This window comes from Hypanus sabinus, chromosome 4 (assembly GCF_030144855.1).
Source record: "Hypanus sabinus isolate sHypSab1 chromosome 4, sHypSab1.hap1, whole genome shotgun sequence".
Taxonomy (NCBI): domain Eukaryota; kingdom Metazoa; phylum Chordata; class Chondrichthyes; order Myliobatiformes; family Dasyatidae; genus Hypanus; species Hypanus sabinus.
In genome coordinates, this window is record NC_082709.1 from 191,169,866 (window position 1) to 191,186,452 (window position 16,587).

Below are 16,587 nucleotides of genomic sequence, written 5' to 3' on the forward strand. Positions count from 1 at the left end.
CTTGATGGTCCAGATGGCCTATTCCTGCTCCTATTTCTTATGTTCTTAACCCACTGACCCCTGACATTCTCTCTTCCCTCCCTTCCCATTGGGCAAAAGATACAAAACCTAAAAACTTGTAACACCAGGCTCAAGGACGGCTTCTATTCTGCTGTTGTAAGACCACATAATTATCTGATAACATGGACCCTGGACCTCACAATCTACCTCGTTATGGCCTTGCACCTTATTGTCTGCTTGTGCTGCAATTTTCTGTAATTGTAACCCATTCTTCATTTGTATTATTCTTTTACTTTGTACTGCCTTGATATACATATTTTTAAATGATCTGTATGGATGGCATGCAAAATAAAGTTTTTCACTATACATCATTTCTTTCCATTGGTGGTGCCTGACTTGCTAAGTTCCTCCAGCATTTGGTGTATCCTTCTCCATAACTATTTTAAAACTAATAGAATTATGGTCACTTGTCAGAGTGCTTGCTGACAGATACTTCTGCCACTTGCCCTCCCTCATTACTCAGGAGATCCGGTGTTCCATCCCCTCTAGTAGGTATCTCTTTCTACTGATAAAGGAAGTTTTCTATGACACATTTCACAAATTCTGCTCTATCCAAGCCTTTAACACTGTGATTGTCCTGGTCAATATTAGAGACAGTAAAATCTCCCACTAATTTTACTCCATTACAGTTGGAGGGATATGTACATTGCGTAAGCAGAAAGGATTAGTTTAGTTAGGTATTTAACTACTAGTTTAATGAGTTCTGCCCAACATCATGGACCAAAAGCCCTGTTTCCTGTGCTGCATTGTTTTGTATTCTATGTTGTTACAATTTTCTCCCCATTTAGAAAATAGTTTATATCTTTACTTCTGCCAAAGTGCATGATCATGCACTTCATGGCACAGTATACCATCTGAAAATTCTTGCCTGTTATCACAATCTGTCTAAGTCCTTTTGCAGACACCCTGTTTCCTCAGCACTATCTGCCCCTCCACCTACTGTATCTTCGTATCATTAATTCCATCATCAAAATCATTAATATATAATGTGAAAAGAAGTGGTCCTTGGTTAATTACTAAGAGATTGGGAGGTTAGACTCCATTTGTTACTTGGAATATGTGTTTCTACATGTTAACCGTTATTAATGTACTCCCGATCTCTATGTATTAGTATTAATGTTGTTGGAAACTTAATAAAAAGATTGAAAAAGAAAGAAAGAAGTGGTCCCAGCACTAACCCCTGTGGAACACCACTAGTCACTGGCAGCCAACCAGAAATGGCCCCCTTTATTACCACACTTTGCCTCCTGCAAGTCAGCCAATCTTCTATCCATGCCACACTCACACACACAGAGGACAGGCATATCTATGGAAATGAATAAACTGTTGGCATTTCGGGCTGAGACTCTTCTTCAGAACTGAAAATGAAGTAAGAAGATGCCAGAATAAAAAGGTGGGGGTGGGAAAAGAGGACTAGCTACAAGATAGGTGAAGCCAGATGGGTAGGAAATGTAAAGGGCTGCTACTTTGCCACAATGAGACTACTGTCAGGGTGAAGGAGCAAAACCCCATATTCCGTCTAGGTAGCTTCCAACAGTGGCATGAACAATAAATTCTCCTTCAGGTATTTTTTTTCTCCTCCCCCGTCCCTCTTCTTCTATTCCCCACTTTGGCTTCTAACCTCTTCTCCTCACCTGCCTAACACTACTCCCGGTGGCCCATCTTCATTTTCGTCCATGGTCCACTCTCCTCTCCTATAAGATTCTTTCTTCTCCAGCACTTTACCTTTGCCACCCATGTGGCGTCACCTATCACCTTCTAGCCAGCTTCCTTCCTCTCCCCCCACCTTTTTATTCTGGCAGTTTCCCCCTTCCTTTCCAGTCTGAAGAGTCTCAGCCCAAAACATCGACTGTTAATTAATTTCCATAGATGTAGGCTTCCATTAGTCTCGTGAGACCATGGATTTGCGCCCTGGAAAATTTCCAGGGTGCAAGCCTGGGCAAGGTTGTATGCAAGTCTCCCCTCTCCAGGCCACCAATGTTGTCCAAGGGAAGGGCATTAGGACCCATATAGCTTGGCACCAGTGTCGTCGCAAAGCAATGTGTGGTTAAGGACACACATACAGCCTCAGCCAAGGCTTGAACTAGCGACCTTCAGATCACTAGAAGAACGCTTTAACCACTTGACCATGCGCCAACACTACATTTCCATAGATACTGCCTGACCTGCTGAGTTCCTCCAGGTTAGCATGACATTTTGTGTGTGATGCAGAATCCCTTATGTTCCATACATGTTACTGTTTTTCATGAAATACCATAGGCTGTAATCTTGTTAAGTAGTCTCATGTGTGGCACCTCATCAAAGGCCTTCTGAAAATCCACAATATCCACCAAGGTTACTTTGTTTACCCTGTTTGTTATTTCTTCAAAGAAACCTAACAGATTTGTCATGCAAGATTTTTCTTTAAGGAAACCATGCTGACTTTGGCCTATTTTATCATGTGCCCCCAAGTACCCCCAAATCTCATCCTTAATAATGAGCTCCAACATCCTCCCAACCACTGAGGTCAGAATAACTGGCCTATAATTTCTTATCTTTTGCCTCCCTCCTTTCTTAAAGAATGGAGTGACATTTGCAATTTTTCATTCCTCTGAAGCCATTCAAGAGTCCAGTGACTCTTGTAAGATCATTACTAATGCCTCCACTATCTCTTCAGCTATCTCCTTCAGAACTTTGGGCTGTAATCCATCTGGTCTGGGGGTCTTATCAACCTTCGGACCTTTCAGCTTCCCAAGCACCTACTCCTTAGTAATAGCAATGACACTCTCTTCTGCCCCCAATACTCTCAAATTTCTGACATACTGCTGGTGTCTTCCACAGTGAACACAAACACAAAAAACTTATGAAGTTCATTCACTATTTTTCTCCAATTACTACCTCTCCAGTATCATTTTCCAACAATCCAATATCCACCCTTGCTTCTTTATATGTCTGAAAATATTTTTGATATCTTCTCTTATATTATTGGCTAGCTTACCTTCATACTTTGTCTTTTCTCTCTCTATTTAATTTTTTGTTACTTTTTTTTTATTTTGAAAGCTTCCCAATCCTCTATCTCCGGTAGCATAGCACGACACTATTATAGCTCGGAGCTCAATTCCAACGTTATCTGAAGAAAGTCAGTATCTCTTCTACAAGTATGTGAAGAGCAAGAAGATAAGACGAGAAAGAATAGGACCAATCAAGTGTGACAGTGGAAAAGTGTGTATGCAACCGGAGGAGATAGCAGAGGTTCTTTGTGAGTACTTTGCTTCAGTATTCACTACGGAACAGGATCTTGGTGATTGTAGGGATGACTTACAGCAGACTGAAAAGCTTGGGCATATAGATATTAAGAAAGATGATGTACTGGAGCTTTTGGAAAGCATCAAGTTGGATAAGTCACTGGGACCGGACAAGATATACCACATCTACTGTGGGAGGCGAGGGAGGAAATTGCTGAGTCTGTGGCGATGATCTTTGCATCATCAATGGGGACAGGAGAGGTTCCGGAGGATTGGAGGTTTGCGAATGTTGTTCCCTTATTCAAGAAAGGGAGTAGAGATAGCCTGGGAAATTATAGACCAGTGAGTCTTACTTCAGAGGTTGATAAGTTGATGGAAAAGATCCTGAGAGGCAGGATTTATGAAAATTTGGGGAGGCATAATATGATTAGGAATAGTCAGCATGGCTTTGTGAAAAGCAGGTCATGCCTTACGAGCCAGATTGAATTTTTTGAGGATGTGACTAAACACATTGATGGAGGTAGCACAGTAAATGTAATGTATATGGATTTCAGCAAGGCATTTGATAAGGTACCCATGCAAGGCTTATTGAGAAAATAAGGAGGCATGGGATCCAAGGGGTCATTGCTTTGTGTTGCTTTGTGGATCCGGAACTGACTTGCCCACAGAAGGCAAAGAGTGGTTGTAAACGGGTCATATTCTGCATGGAGGTCGGTCACTAGTGGTGTGCCTCAGAAATCTGTACAGGGACCTCTACTCTTTGTGATTTTTTATAAATGACCTAGATGAAGAAATGGAGGGATAGGTTAATAAATTTGCTGATGACGCAAAGGTTGGGGGTGTTGTGGATAGTGTGGAAGGCTGTCAGCGGGACATTGATAGGATGCAAAACTGGTCTGAGAAGTGGCAGATGGAGTTCAACCCAGATAAGCATGAGGTGATTCATTTTGGTAGATCAAATATGGTAGAATATATAGTATTAATGGTAAGACTCTCAGCAGTGTGGAGGATCAAAGGGATCTTGGGGTCAGAGTCCATAGGACACACAAAGCTGCTGTGTAGGTTGACTCTGTGGTTAAGAAGGCATACAGTGCATTGGCCTTCATCAATCGTGGGATTAAGTTTAGGAGCCGAGAGGTAATGTTGCAGCTATACAGGGCCCTGGTCAGATCTCACTTGGAGAACGGTGCTCAGTTCTGGTCACCTCACTACAGGAAGAATGTGGAAACTGTAGAAAGGGTACAGAGGAGATTTACAAGGATGTTGCCTGGATTGGGGACATGCCTTATCGAGTCGAGTCACTTTTATTGTCATTTCAACCATAACTGGTGGTACAGTACACAGTAAAATCGAACCATTGTTCCTCCAGGACCATGCTGCTACATGAAACAACACAAAACTACACTAGATTACGTGAAACAACACAAAACTACATTAGACTTCAGACCTACACGGGACTACATAAACTGCACAAAACAGTATAAGACAGTACAATAATTAATAAACATGGCAATAGGCACAGTAAAGGGCAAATTACAATATAATAATAAATTATGTAAATGTAAACAGTGTTTTAGCAGAAATTGAGAAAGAAATGAGCAAAAATTGCAAAGGGAGTGGAGTGCTGTTTGTGTGTGTGTGTGTGTGTGTGAGACTAGACTCTGGGAATTGAGTCTAATGGCTTGGGGGAAGAAACTGTTACACAGTGTGGTCATGAGAGCCCAAATGCTTCAGTACCTTTTGCCAGATGGCAGGAGGGAGAAGAGTTTGTATGAGGGGTGCGTGGGGTCTTTCATAATGCTGTTAGCTTTGCGGATGCAACGTGTGGTGTAACTGAGAATAGGTTGAATGAACTCGGCTGTTTCTCCTTGGAGTGATGGAGAATGAGAGGTGACCTGATAGAGGTGTATAAGATGATGAGAGGCATTGATTGTGTGGATAGTCAGAGACTTTTTCCCAGGGCTGAAATGGCTAGCAGGAGAGGGCACAGTTTAGAGGGCTATGGGTAACACAATAAACAATAGGTGCAGAAGTAGACTATTCGGTCCTTCGAGCCTGCACCACCACTTTGAGATCATGGCTGATCATCTACTATCTGTACCCGGTTCCTGCCTTGTCCCCATATCCCTTGATTCCCCTATCCATAAGATACCTATCTCGCTCCTTCTTGAAAGCATCCAGAGAATTGGCCTCCACTGCCTTCCGAGGCAGTGCATTCCAGACCCCCACAACTCTCTGGGAGAAGAAGTTTTTCCTTAACTCTGTCCTAAATGACCTACTACTTTTTCTCAAACCATGCCCTCTGGTACTGGACTCTCCCAGCATCTGGAACATATTTCCTGCCTCTATCTTGTCCATTCCCTTAATAATCTTATATGTTGCGATCAGATCCCCTCTCAATCTCCTTAATTCCAGCGTGTTCAAGCCCAGTCTCTCTAACCTCTCTGCGTAAGACAGTCCTGACATCCCAGGAATTAACCTTGTGAATCTACGCTGCACTTCCTCTACAGCCAGGATGTCCTTCCTTAACCCTGGAGACCAAAACTGTACACAATACTCCAGGTGTGGTCTCACCAGGATTTCCTTGCTCTTGTACTCAATTCCCTTTGTAATAAAGGCCAACATTCCATTAGCCTTCTTCACAGCCTGCTGCACTTGCTCATTCACCTTCAGTGACTGATGTACAAGGACTCCTAGATCTCTTTGTATTTCTCCCTTACCTAACTTTACACTGTTCAGATAATAATCTGCCTTCCTGTTCTTACTCCCAAAGTGGATAACCTCACAATTATTCACATTAAACACCTTCTGCCAAGTATCTGCCCACTCACCCAGCCTATCCAAGTCACCCTGAATTCTCCTAACATCCTCATCACATATAACACTGCCACCTAGCTTAGTATCATCAGCAAACTTGCTGATGTTATTCTCAATGCCTTCATCTAAATCGTTGACGTAAATCGTAAACAGCTGTGGTCCCAATACCCAGCCCTGTGGCACCCCACTAGTCACCACCTGCCATTCCGAGAAACACCCATTCACTGCTACCCTTTGCTTTCTATCTGCCAACCAGTTTTCTATCCATGTCAATGTCTTCCCTCCAATGCCATGAGCTTTGATTTTACCCACCAATCTCCTATGTGGGACCTTATCAAATGCCTTCTGAAAATCGAGGTACACTACCTCCACTGGATCTCCCTTGTCTAACTTACACTAAGTAATTTCTAAGGTAAAGACATGTTCGGCACAGTCTTGTGGGCTGAAGAATCTGTATTGTGACGAAGGGTCTCGGCCCAAAACATCGACAGTGCTTCTCCCTATAGATGCTGCCTGGCCTGCTGTGTTCCACCAGCATTTTGTGTGTGTTGTCTGTATTGTGCTGTAGGTTTTCTATGTTTCTTTATCATCCCTGCGGAATGTGTGGGTTTTGTTCAGCTACTTTGATTTTCTCCCTCAGTCCAAAGATGTATGGTAGGTTAACTGGTTATGGTAAATTCCTTCGTGATTAGGCTGGGGTTAAATCGGTGTTTCTGGGTGGCTCGGCTCAAAGGGCAAATGGACCTATTCCATGTTGTATCTCAATAAATAAATAACTTTTGCTCTATTACATGCCCTCTTTTTCGCTTTTATGCTGTCTTTGACTTCCCTTATCAGCCACAGTTGCCTCATCTTCCCTTTAGAATATCTCTTCTTTGAGATTAATCTGTCCTGCATGTCCTGAGTTGCTCTCAGAAATTGCAGCCATTGCTGTTCTGCTGTTATTCCTAATACAGCCGCTTGACATCCCTGCTACTGTCCCTTTACATTTGATCTCCCAAAGTGCAACCCCTCAAATTTGGTTGAAATATGCTCCCATCACTAAGTATCCAGCACTAGGATGCCATCATATCTCTAGACCAGCAGTTCTGCTGGTGTGATCAACTAATGTGATGGGTGTCAGCAGTAGTTGTTAATAATTTGTATGAGATAGTCACTTGCTTAAGTTTGCCATTCAGTGTGATAGGTTTGGAAAAGTCCTGAGCTGCTGCATTTGATTTTTGTTTCCAGATGCCAGTTGTACCACAGATGACCAGCAACACTGAGCCAGGGTCCAGCTGCACCAAATCAGATCCTGATGCATCAAGTCCTGTACCTGCAGAGTCACAGACATCTATGGATGCTGATAAAGGAGCCATTTACAGGTAAACAATTGTAAATGCCAAAAACTCACTTAATCTTGGGGAAATAAAAATATAGACAATAGGTGCAGGAGTAGGCCATTCGGCCCTTTGAGCCAGCACAGCCATTCAATGTGATCATGGCTGATAATCCACAATCAGTACCCCGTTCCTGCCTTCTCCCCATATCCCTTGAATCCACTATCTTTAAGAGTTCTATCTAACTCTTTCTTGAAAGCATCCAGAGAATTGGCCTGCACTGCCAATATAGACTGAGATGGCAATCGAATTTTTATCAGATAAGGGAATTGCCACTGTTATGTTCTATGGAAAAGCTCTACCATTGGGCCATTTTTTTCTGTGAATGTTATACATTACCAGTATTTTATGTTATTTTAATAGACTATCTCTCAAGATTTGCTGGTAAGTCAGATTTCTGGATCAGTTCATCATATGTGGAGAAGCACAACTCACATATATTAGTATCACAATGGAATAAAGGGTATTACATAGACGTGAGAAGGAGCTTGCACAGGTAGATTGGAGGAGGATGGAGTCAGGGATGACAACAGAGAAGAGATGGCTGAAATTTTGGGGAATAGTTCACAAGGCGCAGGATGGATATGTCCCACAGAGGAAGATGTTCTCAAATGGCAAGGGTGGGCCACTGTGGCTGACAATGGAAGTTAAGGACTGTATAAAATCCAAAGAAAAGGCATATAAGGTAGGAAAAGAAATTAAGAAGTTGGATGATTGGGAAGCTTTTAAAGTCCAACATAAAGCAACTAAAAAAGCTATAAGAAGAAATATGAGGTTAGACTGGCCAATAATATACCAAAAGTGTTTTTCAGTTATATAAAGAGTAAAAGGGAGGTCAGAGTTGATATTGGACCACGGGTAAATGATGCTGGTGAGGTAGTAACGAGGGACAAAGAAATGGCAGATGAACTTAATGGGTACTTTGCATCTGTCTTCACTGTGTAAGACACTAGCAGTGTGCCAGAGATCCATGAGTGTTGTGGAGCAGGAGTGAGCACCGTTGCTATTACAAAAGAAAAAATGCGAGGCAAACTCAAAAGTCCTAAGGTGGATAATTCACCTGGACCAGATGGACTATATCCCGGAGTCCTGAGAGATATAGCTGACAATATAGTGGATGCAATGTTCATGAACTTTCAAGAAACACTTGATTCTGGCATTGTCCTGGAGGACTGGAAGATTTCAAATGTCAGTCCACTCTTTAAGAAGGGAGGAAGACAAAAGAAAGGAAACTATAGGCCAGTTAGCCTAATCTTATTGGTTGGGAAAGTGTTGGAGTCATTTTGGAAAGCATTTTAAGGATGAGGTTTTGAGGAATGTAGAGACTAATGATAAAATAAGTCAAAGTAAGCATCGTTTCTGGAAAGGGAAATTTTGCCTGACAAATCTGTTCGAGTTCTTCGAGGAAGAAACAAGCGGGGTGGATAAAGGGGAGGCAGTGGATGTCATTAACTTGTATTTTCAGAAGGTATTTGATAAGGTCCACACGTGAGGCTGCTTAATAAGATAAAATACTGTGGCGTTACAGGAAAGATACTGGCATGGATAGCCAAATGGCTGACAGGCAGGAGGCAGCGAGTAGGAATAAAAGGGGCCTTTGCTGGTTGGCTGCCAGTGACTGGTGGTGTTCCTCAGGGGTCGGTATTAGGACCGCTTATTTGCACATTGGTTGTCAGTGATGTAGATAATGGATGGCTTTGTGGCAAAGTTTGTGGATGATATGAAGATAGGTGGGGGGGGGGGATACGTAGTGCTGAGGAAGCAATGTGATTGCAGCAGGACAGACAAATTGGAAGAATGGGCATAAAAGTGGCAGATGGAAGAGAGTTTTAGGGAAATGTATGATAATGCATTTTGGTAAAGGAGCAACACTACAGACTAATATCTAAATGGGGAGAAGGCTCAAACATCAGAGATGCAGAGGGACTTAGTAGTCCTCATGCAAGACTCCCAGAAGGTTAATTTACAGGTTGAGTCTATGGCAAAGAAGGCAAATGCAATGTTGATATTTATTTCAAGGGGAATAGAATAAAAAAAACGGAGATAATGCTGAGCCTTTATAAGACACTAGTCAGGCCACTCATGGAGTATCATCAACTGTTTGGGGCCCATATCTCAGAAAGGATGTGTTGTTATTGGGAAGAGTCCCGAGGATGATTGCGGGAATGAAGGGGTTAACATATGAGGAACTTTTGGCAGCTTTGGGCCTGTTATCACTGGAATTTAGAAGAATGCGGGGGGATCTCATTGAAACCTACTGAATGTTGAAAGAACTAGATAGGGTGGATGTGGAAAGGATGTTCCCTGTGGCAGGCTATCTCAAACTAGAGGTCACAGCCTCAAAATTGAGGGGCGGCTCTTTAGAACAGAAGTGAGGGGGTATTTTTGTTTAGCCAGAGAGTAGTAAATCTGTGGAATGCTCTGCCATAGACTATGGGGGAGGCCAAGCTCGTGCGTATACTAAGGCGGAAGTTGTTCATTTCCTGTTCAGTCAGGGCATCAAAGAATGTGACAAGAAGGCAGGTGTATGGAGTTGAGTGGGATCTGGGATCAGGAATGGCAGTGCAGACGATGAACAGAATGGCCTAATTCTGCTTTTATGTCTTATGTGCCTCACTTTGGACATTGAGTTGATGCACATGACCGCTATGATATAAGTCACATTATGAGTTTCACTGTGAAGACCCATAGTAGTAGGCAATTGAATAGGTTAATTTTTTGGGTTGTACATAACAGAAAAATTAAATTTTGTTAATTGTGCAAGTTTTAAAAACAAGTGTTTTATTCACATTGTAAGAGAATAATAGAATAATAATGTGTACTGTAAAATGATCACATATCCATTGGAGTTGATAGATTGCAAGGTGATTAGTCATACAGACATAGAGACATCTAAATGAAAACAATCCCTTCAGCCCAACTTGTCCATGTGACCAAGGTGTCCATCTGAGCTATTCCCATTTGCTCATATTTGCTTATATCTTAGCCTTTCCTATCCATGTACTTGTCCAAATGTCTTTTTAAATGTTGTTCTTGATCCAACCTCAACTTCTTCCTCTGGCAGCTCGTTCCATACATGCATCACTACAATGTTTACGTGAAGCAGTTGCCCATCAGATTCCCACCGTAAACTCATGTGCTCTAGTTTTTGATTGCTTATCCCTTGGAAAGGGCCATAGAACATAGAATAGTACAGCACATTACAGGCCCTTCAGCCCACAGTGTTGTGCCAACCCTCAAACCCTGCCACCCATATAACCCCCCACCTTAAATTCCTCCATATACCTGTCTAGCAGTCTCTTAAATTTCACTAGTGTATCTGCCTCCACCACTGACTCAGGCAGTGCATTCCACGCACCAACCACTCTCTGAGTGAAAAACCTTCCTCTAATATCCCCCTTGAACTTCCCTCCCCTTACCTTAAAGTCATGTCCTCTTGTACTGAGCAGTGGTGCCCTGGGGAAGAGGCGCTGGCTGTCTACTCTGTCTATTTCTCCTAATATCTTGTACACTTCTATCATGTCTCCTCTCATCCTCCTTCTCTCCAAAGAGTAAAGCCCTAGCTCCCTTAATCTCTGATCATAATCCATACTCTCAAAACCGGGCAGCATCATGGTAAATCTCCTCTGTACCCTTTCCAATGCTTCCACATCCTTCCTATAGTGAGGTGACCAGAACTGGACACAGTACTCCAAGTGTGGCCTAACTAGAGTTTTATGCAGCTGCATCGTTACATCGCGTCTCTTAAACTCTATCCCTCGACTTGTGAAAGCTAACACCCCGTAAGCTTTCTTAACTACCCTATCTACCTGTGAGGCAACTTTCAGGGATCTGTGGACATGTACCCCCAGATCTCTCTGCGCCTCCACACGACCAAGTATCCTGCCATTTACTTAGTACTCTGCCTTGGAGTTTGTCCTTCCAAAGTGTACCACCTCACACTTCGGGTTGAACTCCATCTGCCACTTCTCAGCCCACTTCTGCATCCGATCAATGTCTCTCTGCAATCTTCGACAATCCTCTACACTATCTACAACACCACCAACCTTTGCATCATCTGCAAACTTGCCAACCCACCCTTCTACCCCCACATCCAGGTCGTTAATAAAAATCACAAAAAGCAGAGGTCCCAGAACAGATCCTTGATGGACACCACTAGTCACAACCCTCCAATCTGAATGTACTCCCTCCACCATGACCCTTTCTGCAGGCAAGCCAATTCTGAATCCACCTGGCCAAACTTCCCTGGATCCCATGCCTTCTGACTTTCTGAATAAGCCTACCATGTGGAACCCTCATGGACCCCTCATGATTTTGTATTCATCTAAGGTCATCCCTCAAGGTCCTACATTACCAGTCCTAGCTTAACCAAGCTTTTCCTATAATTCAAGCCAAATCCTGGCAACATACTCATAAATCTTCATTGCACTATTTGCACACCTATGATGGTTTTTTCTTTAATGCGGTAGCCAAAACTAGAAACAATATTCCTGATGTGACCTCACTAATGTCTCACTTACGTTACAATTGCAACATAATATCCCAACTCAGTGCCCCAACTGATGAAGACAAGAATGCCAAAGCCTTTTTCACCACCGTCTCCCTGTGACACCACTTTCAGGGATCTATGACCTTATGATCCAAGATACTCACATTCAATTATAACTCAGATCTTCTAGTGTAAATTTTCTCTGTACTCTTTCAACCTTATTTATATTCTTCATTTTAGGTAGGTGACCAAAACTGGCCCACAGTACTCCAAATTAGGCCTTACCAACGTCTTATACAACTTCAACATAACATCCATCTCCTGTACCCAGTACTTTGATTTATGCAGGCCAAAATGTCAAAAACTTTCTTTATAACCCTATCTATCTATGACGCCATTTTCAATGAATTATGGACCTGTATTCCCAAATCCGTTTGTCCTGCAGCACTCCTCAGTGCCCTACCGTTCACTAAGTAAGACCTACTGTGGTTGGTCTTACTGAAGTACAACACCTCACACTTGTCTGCATTAAATTCCATCTGTCATCTTTTAGCCCATTAATCCAGCTGATCCAGATCCCACTACAAGCCATGATGGCCTTCCCCATTACCCACAACACTCCCAATCTTGGTGTCATCCATAAGTTTGCTGATCCAGTTAACCACATTATCATCCAGATCATTAATATAGATAACAAACAACAATGGTGTCCCTGTGGCACACCACTAGTCACAGGCCTCCAGTGAGAGAGGCAATCATCTACTATATTTCTCTCTTCTCCAATAAACCTAATGTTTAATCTAATTTACTACTTCATGTTAAATGCCTTAAAAGCAACTGAACCTTTTTGACCAACTTTCCTTGTGGGACCTTGTAAAATGCCTTGCTAAAGTTCATGTAGACAACATCACAGCATTGCCTTCATCAACATTACTAGTAGTTTCCTCAAAAAAAGATCTATAAGATTTGTTAGACACAAAGCCATGCTGACTATCCTTCATCAGGTCATGTCTATCCAAATACTCATATATCTAGTCCCTTAGAATACCTCCAATAACGAATAAACTCTTATTAGGTTTCCAGCCAGGTACAGGTATTGATTAAAGTTGACATTTTGATGACAAGCTTTGGCACCTTCATCAGGGATGATGCCTGGGCATGTCTAGTCCGGCGGTAGTTATACCCCCCCCCCCCCCCCCGCACCCTGTAGTCTGTACCTCTGATTGGTTAGTCCTCATCCAATCAAGTTTCCACTGTCCCACCTTGTTTACAGTTGAATTCCAGTTCTTACTTAGAGTGAGACCTTCGTCTTTGAAAAGAATTTTAACAAAGAAGAAAGTCTCACTCTAAGTAAGAACTGGAATTAATGTGGTCATACCTTTTTTTTATTCCTCAGTTCCACCCATAAAGCCTCACTAGATGTGTTCTCCAGGCTGTCCTGATTGAGCAGTGCCATTGCTTTTGCCCCTGACCAGTAATGCCACCCCTCCTTTTAATTCCTCCCACTCTGTTGTGTCTAAAACAACAGAACCCCAGAATACTGAGTTGACAATTCTGCCTGTTCTGCAACTAAGTCTCATTAATGGCTAAATGGCTACAATATCATAATTCCATGAGCTCCTTTCTCTTTCCTGCAATACTTTTTGCATTGAAATATACGCAGCTCAGAACATTAGTCACTCCATGCTGAACCTTTTGATTCCTGACTTTGTTTGAGGTCTTAACAACATCTGTCTCCACTACCTGTTCTGGCACTCTGGTTCCCACCCCCTACAATTTTAGTTTCACCCCCATCTCGGCTGCAGCTGGGAGTTCCCAGAGTTCTCATATCTCATGCAAAGAACACAACACAGCGCTGGAGTCATTCAGAAAAAGCCAAAAGCACGCAAATCTTCCTTTTTAAATCTCTCGCCCTGACCTGTGTTGACCCTCCTCTTTCAAGTCGATTGGAACACCAGAAAAATACAAAAGCACCAAACTTTTTAAATCTCCCTTTTCCACCTGAATAGAACCTTCTCCCTCGATTTGATTGGGCCGCCGGAAGTAAAACAGTAAGAATATGGAAGAAAGTGTAAGCTGAGTAGTGCAGATAAATGAGGAAATGCAAGATCATAATGAGGTAGATAGGTAGAAGACAGAATTTAAAGTTTGTTACATTTGATTGGTCATAATTATATTGAATGATTTAAAGGGTCGTACCCTATTCCTACTCCCAATCTGCATAATTATGAATGTACTGTATTGACGGAACTACTGCAAGAAGTGGGAAATGAGTTATAGGGAGGAGCAATGAGGGGCAAAGGTGCATTGGCTGATTCTGGTCACACCTCATTCTCTATCTTCTCCTGGTATTGGTAGGTGAGATTGATGACATTCAGCTAGGGAAGAGAGTACATTGTCAAGAAGATTAAAAAGTGTTTGGGCAGTTCTACAAAATTTACTAAATACTCTTTGGAGATACCAGGCTGGGTGCTTGTGTACATGTAATAAAGAGTTAGCATGCAGGCACAGTGTTTAGAATGAGATCAGTCATCAGTAGCTAGAGTCCATCGGGTACTATAATACCACAAATAAAGCCCTAAGCCTTCGATGTCAATAGCCACCAATCCTTATCCATTATACTTGTTCCATTTACCAGCACTTGGTGCATAGCTTTCTATGCCTTTGCGATTTAAGTGAATTAGTCATGATGGTGTTCAGACACCAAATTGAAGCAGTCCAGTACTTGTTCCTCTGTCCTAGTCCCATTTTGTTCTCCCAATCTATATTGTCTGGCAATTTAATACTGATCATTCTACCTACCATGTAGTTCTCCACCATCATTCTAATTGCAATCTACATCCTAGCTTAGGCAGGTATCAAGCCAAAATTTGGGGAATTGGGTGCCATGACCAACAAGTATAAAAGTATACCATGACCATGATCCTGGAGGGGAAGGGATGAAGTAAAGAGCTGGGAAATTGATTGGTGAAAGAGGCAGAAGGCCATGGAAGGAAGAAAAGGGAGGGGGAGTGCCAGAGGGAGGCGATGGGCGGGCAAGAAGATAAGGTGAGAGATGGAAAATGGTGAAAGGGGGAAGGGGGGGCATTACCCAAAGTTTGAGAAAGTGATGTTTATGCCATCAGGTTGCAGGCTACTCAAACAGAATATAAGGTGTTAAGGAAGCCATGGATGAACATATCAGAGTGGGAATGGGAAGTGGAATTAAAATAGGTGGCCACTGGGAGATCCTGCTTTTTCTGGTAGGTGCTCAGCGAAGCTGTCTCCCGTCCTAAGTTGGGTCTCCCCGATATACAGGAGGCCACTCTGGGGCACAGTAAATGACCCCAACAGACTCACAGGTGAAGTGTCGCCTCACCTGGAAGGACTGTTTAGGTCCCTGAATGGTAGTGTGGTCGGAGGTGTAGGGGCAGGTGTAGCACTTGTTCTGCTTGCAAGGATAAATGCCAGGAGGGAGATCGGTGGGGAGGGGCAAATGGACAAGGGAGCAATCCCTGTAGAATGCAGAAAGTGGGGTGGAAGAAGGAAAGATGTGCTTGGTGGTGAGATCCCACTGGAGGTGACAGAAGTTTCATTAGGATGATATTCCTATCATCCTACCAGTGATAGGATTTTGAATGTTACGATGAGCTGATTTCTTATGCTTCTAAATGTGAGTAAGAGTGGTGTGTGGCCAAGTGGTTAAGGCGTTGGATTAGCGATCTGAAGGTTGTGAGTTCGAGCCCTAGCCGAGGTAGCATGTTGTGTCCTTGAGCAAGGCACTTAACCACACAACCACACATTGCTCCAGCTGAAAATGGGTACTGGCAAACTGCTGGGGGTTAACCTCGCGATAGACTGGCGTCCTATCGGGGGGTGGGGTGGGGGCAGTCTTGTACTCTCAGTTGCTTCATGCCACGGAAACTGGCATAAGCACCAGCCTAATGAGCTTATAAGGCTCAGGACAGACTTTAACTTTTAACTAAATAAGAGGAAGTAATGGCACAAACTGCATAATTTAACTTAGAGTAGTGTACGTACCCCGTAACTGGGTGTCTTACCAGCAAAAATAGAAATATCCGTTGGAGTCTGGTACTATTTTCCAAACAGTGTTTATTAGTAAAATATACAAATCAATATCAACAGTGCAAATATACAGAGAATACATGTTAGCAATACTAAACCTAAAAGTGTGGGTATAATAATAATCAATAATAAACAAGCTCTATCGATGTCTAGGGGATAATGAATTGTCATGTGAATATAAAGTTCAGTTCAGTTCATGTAGGCTGAGGTAGTTGTTGATTCTTTTGTTGTAACCGTTGGAGGGAGAGAGAGAGAGAGAGAGAGAGAGAGAGAGAGAGAGAGCGAGCGAGCACACAGTAACAGCTATTGTCTTGCAAACCTTCCTTTACGATCTTGATCCGTCAATGTTTTGTTGTGGCCATTCAGGTATGACCCCTCTGTCCTTTAGCTAGACTGTTCTTCTATGGTGCACTCGTCACCCAGGCAAGGATGGACACACACACAAGCCCCCACCGGCCTCACTATAAACACTGTGAGTTCAAATTGACCGATCCTTCGTTCGGTCTCCAATGCCCCACACTTTTCTCGGGGGTTCCAATCCTTAAACAGTGCT

The 16,587-nt window shown here is 42.8% G+C and overlaps 1 protein-coding gene across 4 annotated transcripts in view; it reads left to right on the forward strand.

Annotated features, from left to right (window-relative positions):
• Window positions 1–16,587, forward strand: part of pknox1.1 (pbx/knotted 1 homeobox 1.1) — a 273,179-nt gene that overhangs the window by 74,688 nt on the left and 181,904 nt on the right. For all 4 annotated transcript variants that reach the window (XM_059969035.1, XM_059969036.1, XM_059969037.1 and 1 more), the window contains one exon: window positions 7,332–7,465. In XM_059969035.1, the coding sequence (XP_059825018.1) occupies window positions 7,332–7,465 (134 nt within the window). The remainder of the gene's footprint in view (window positions 1–7,331; window positions 7,466–16,587) is intronic.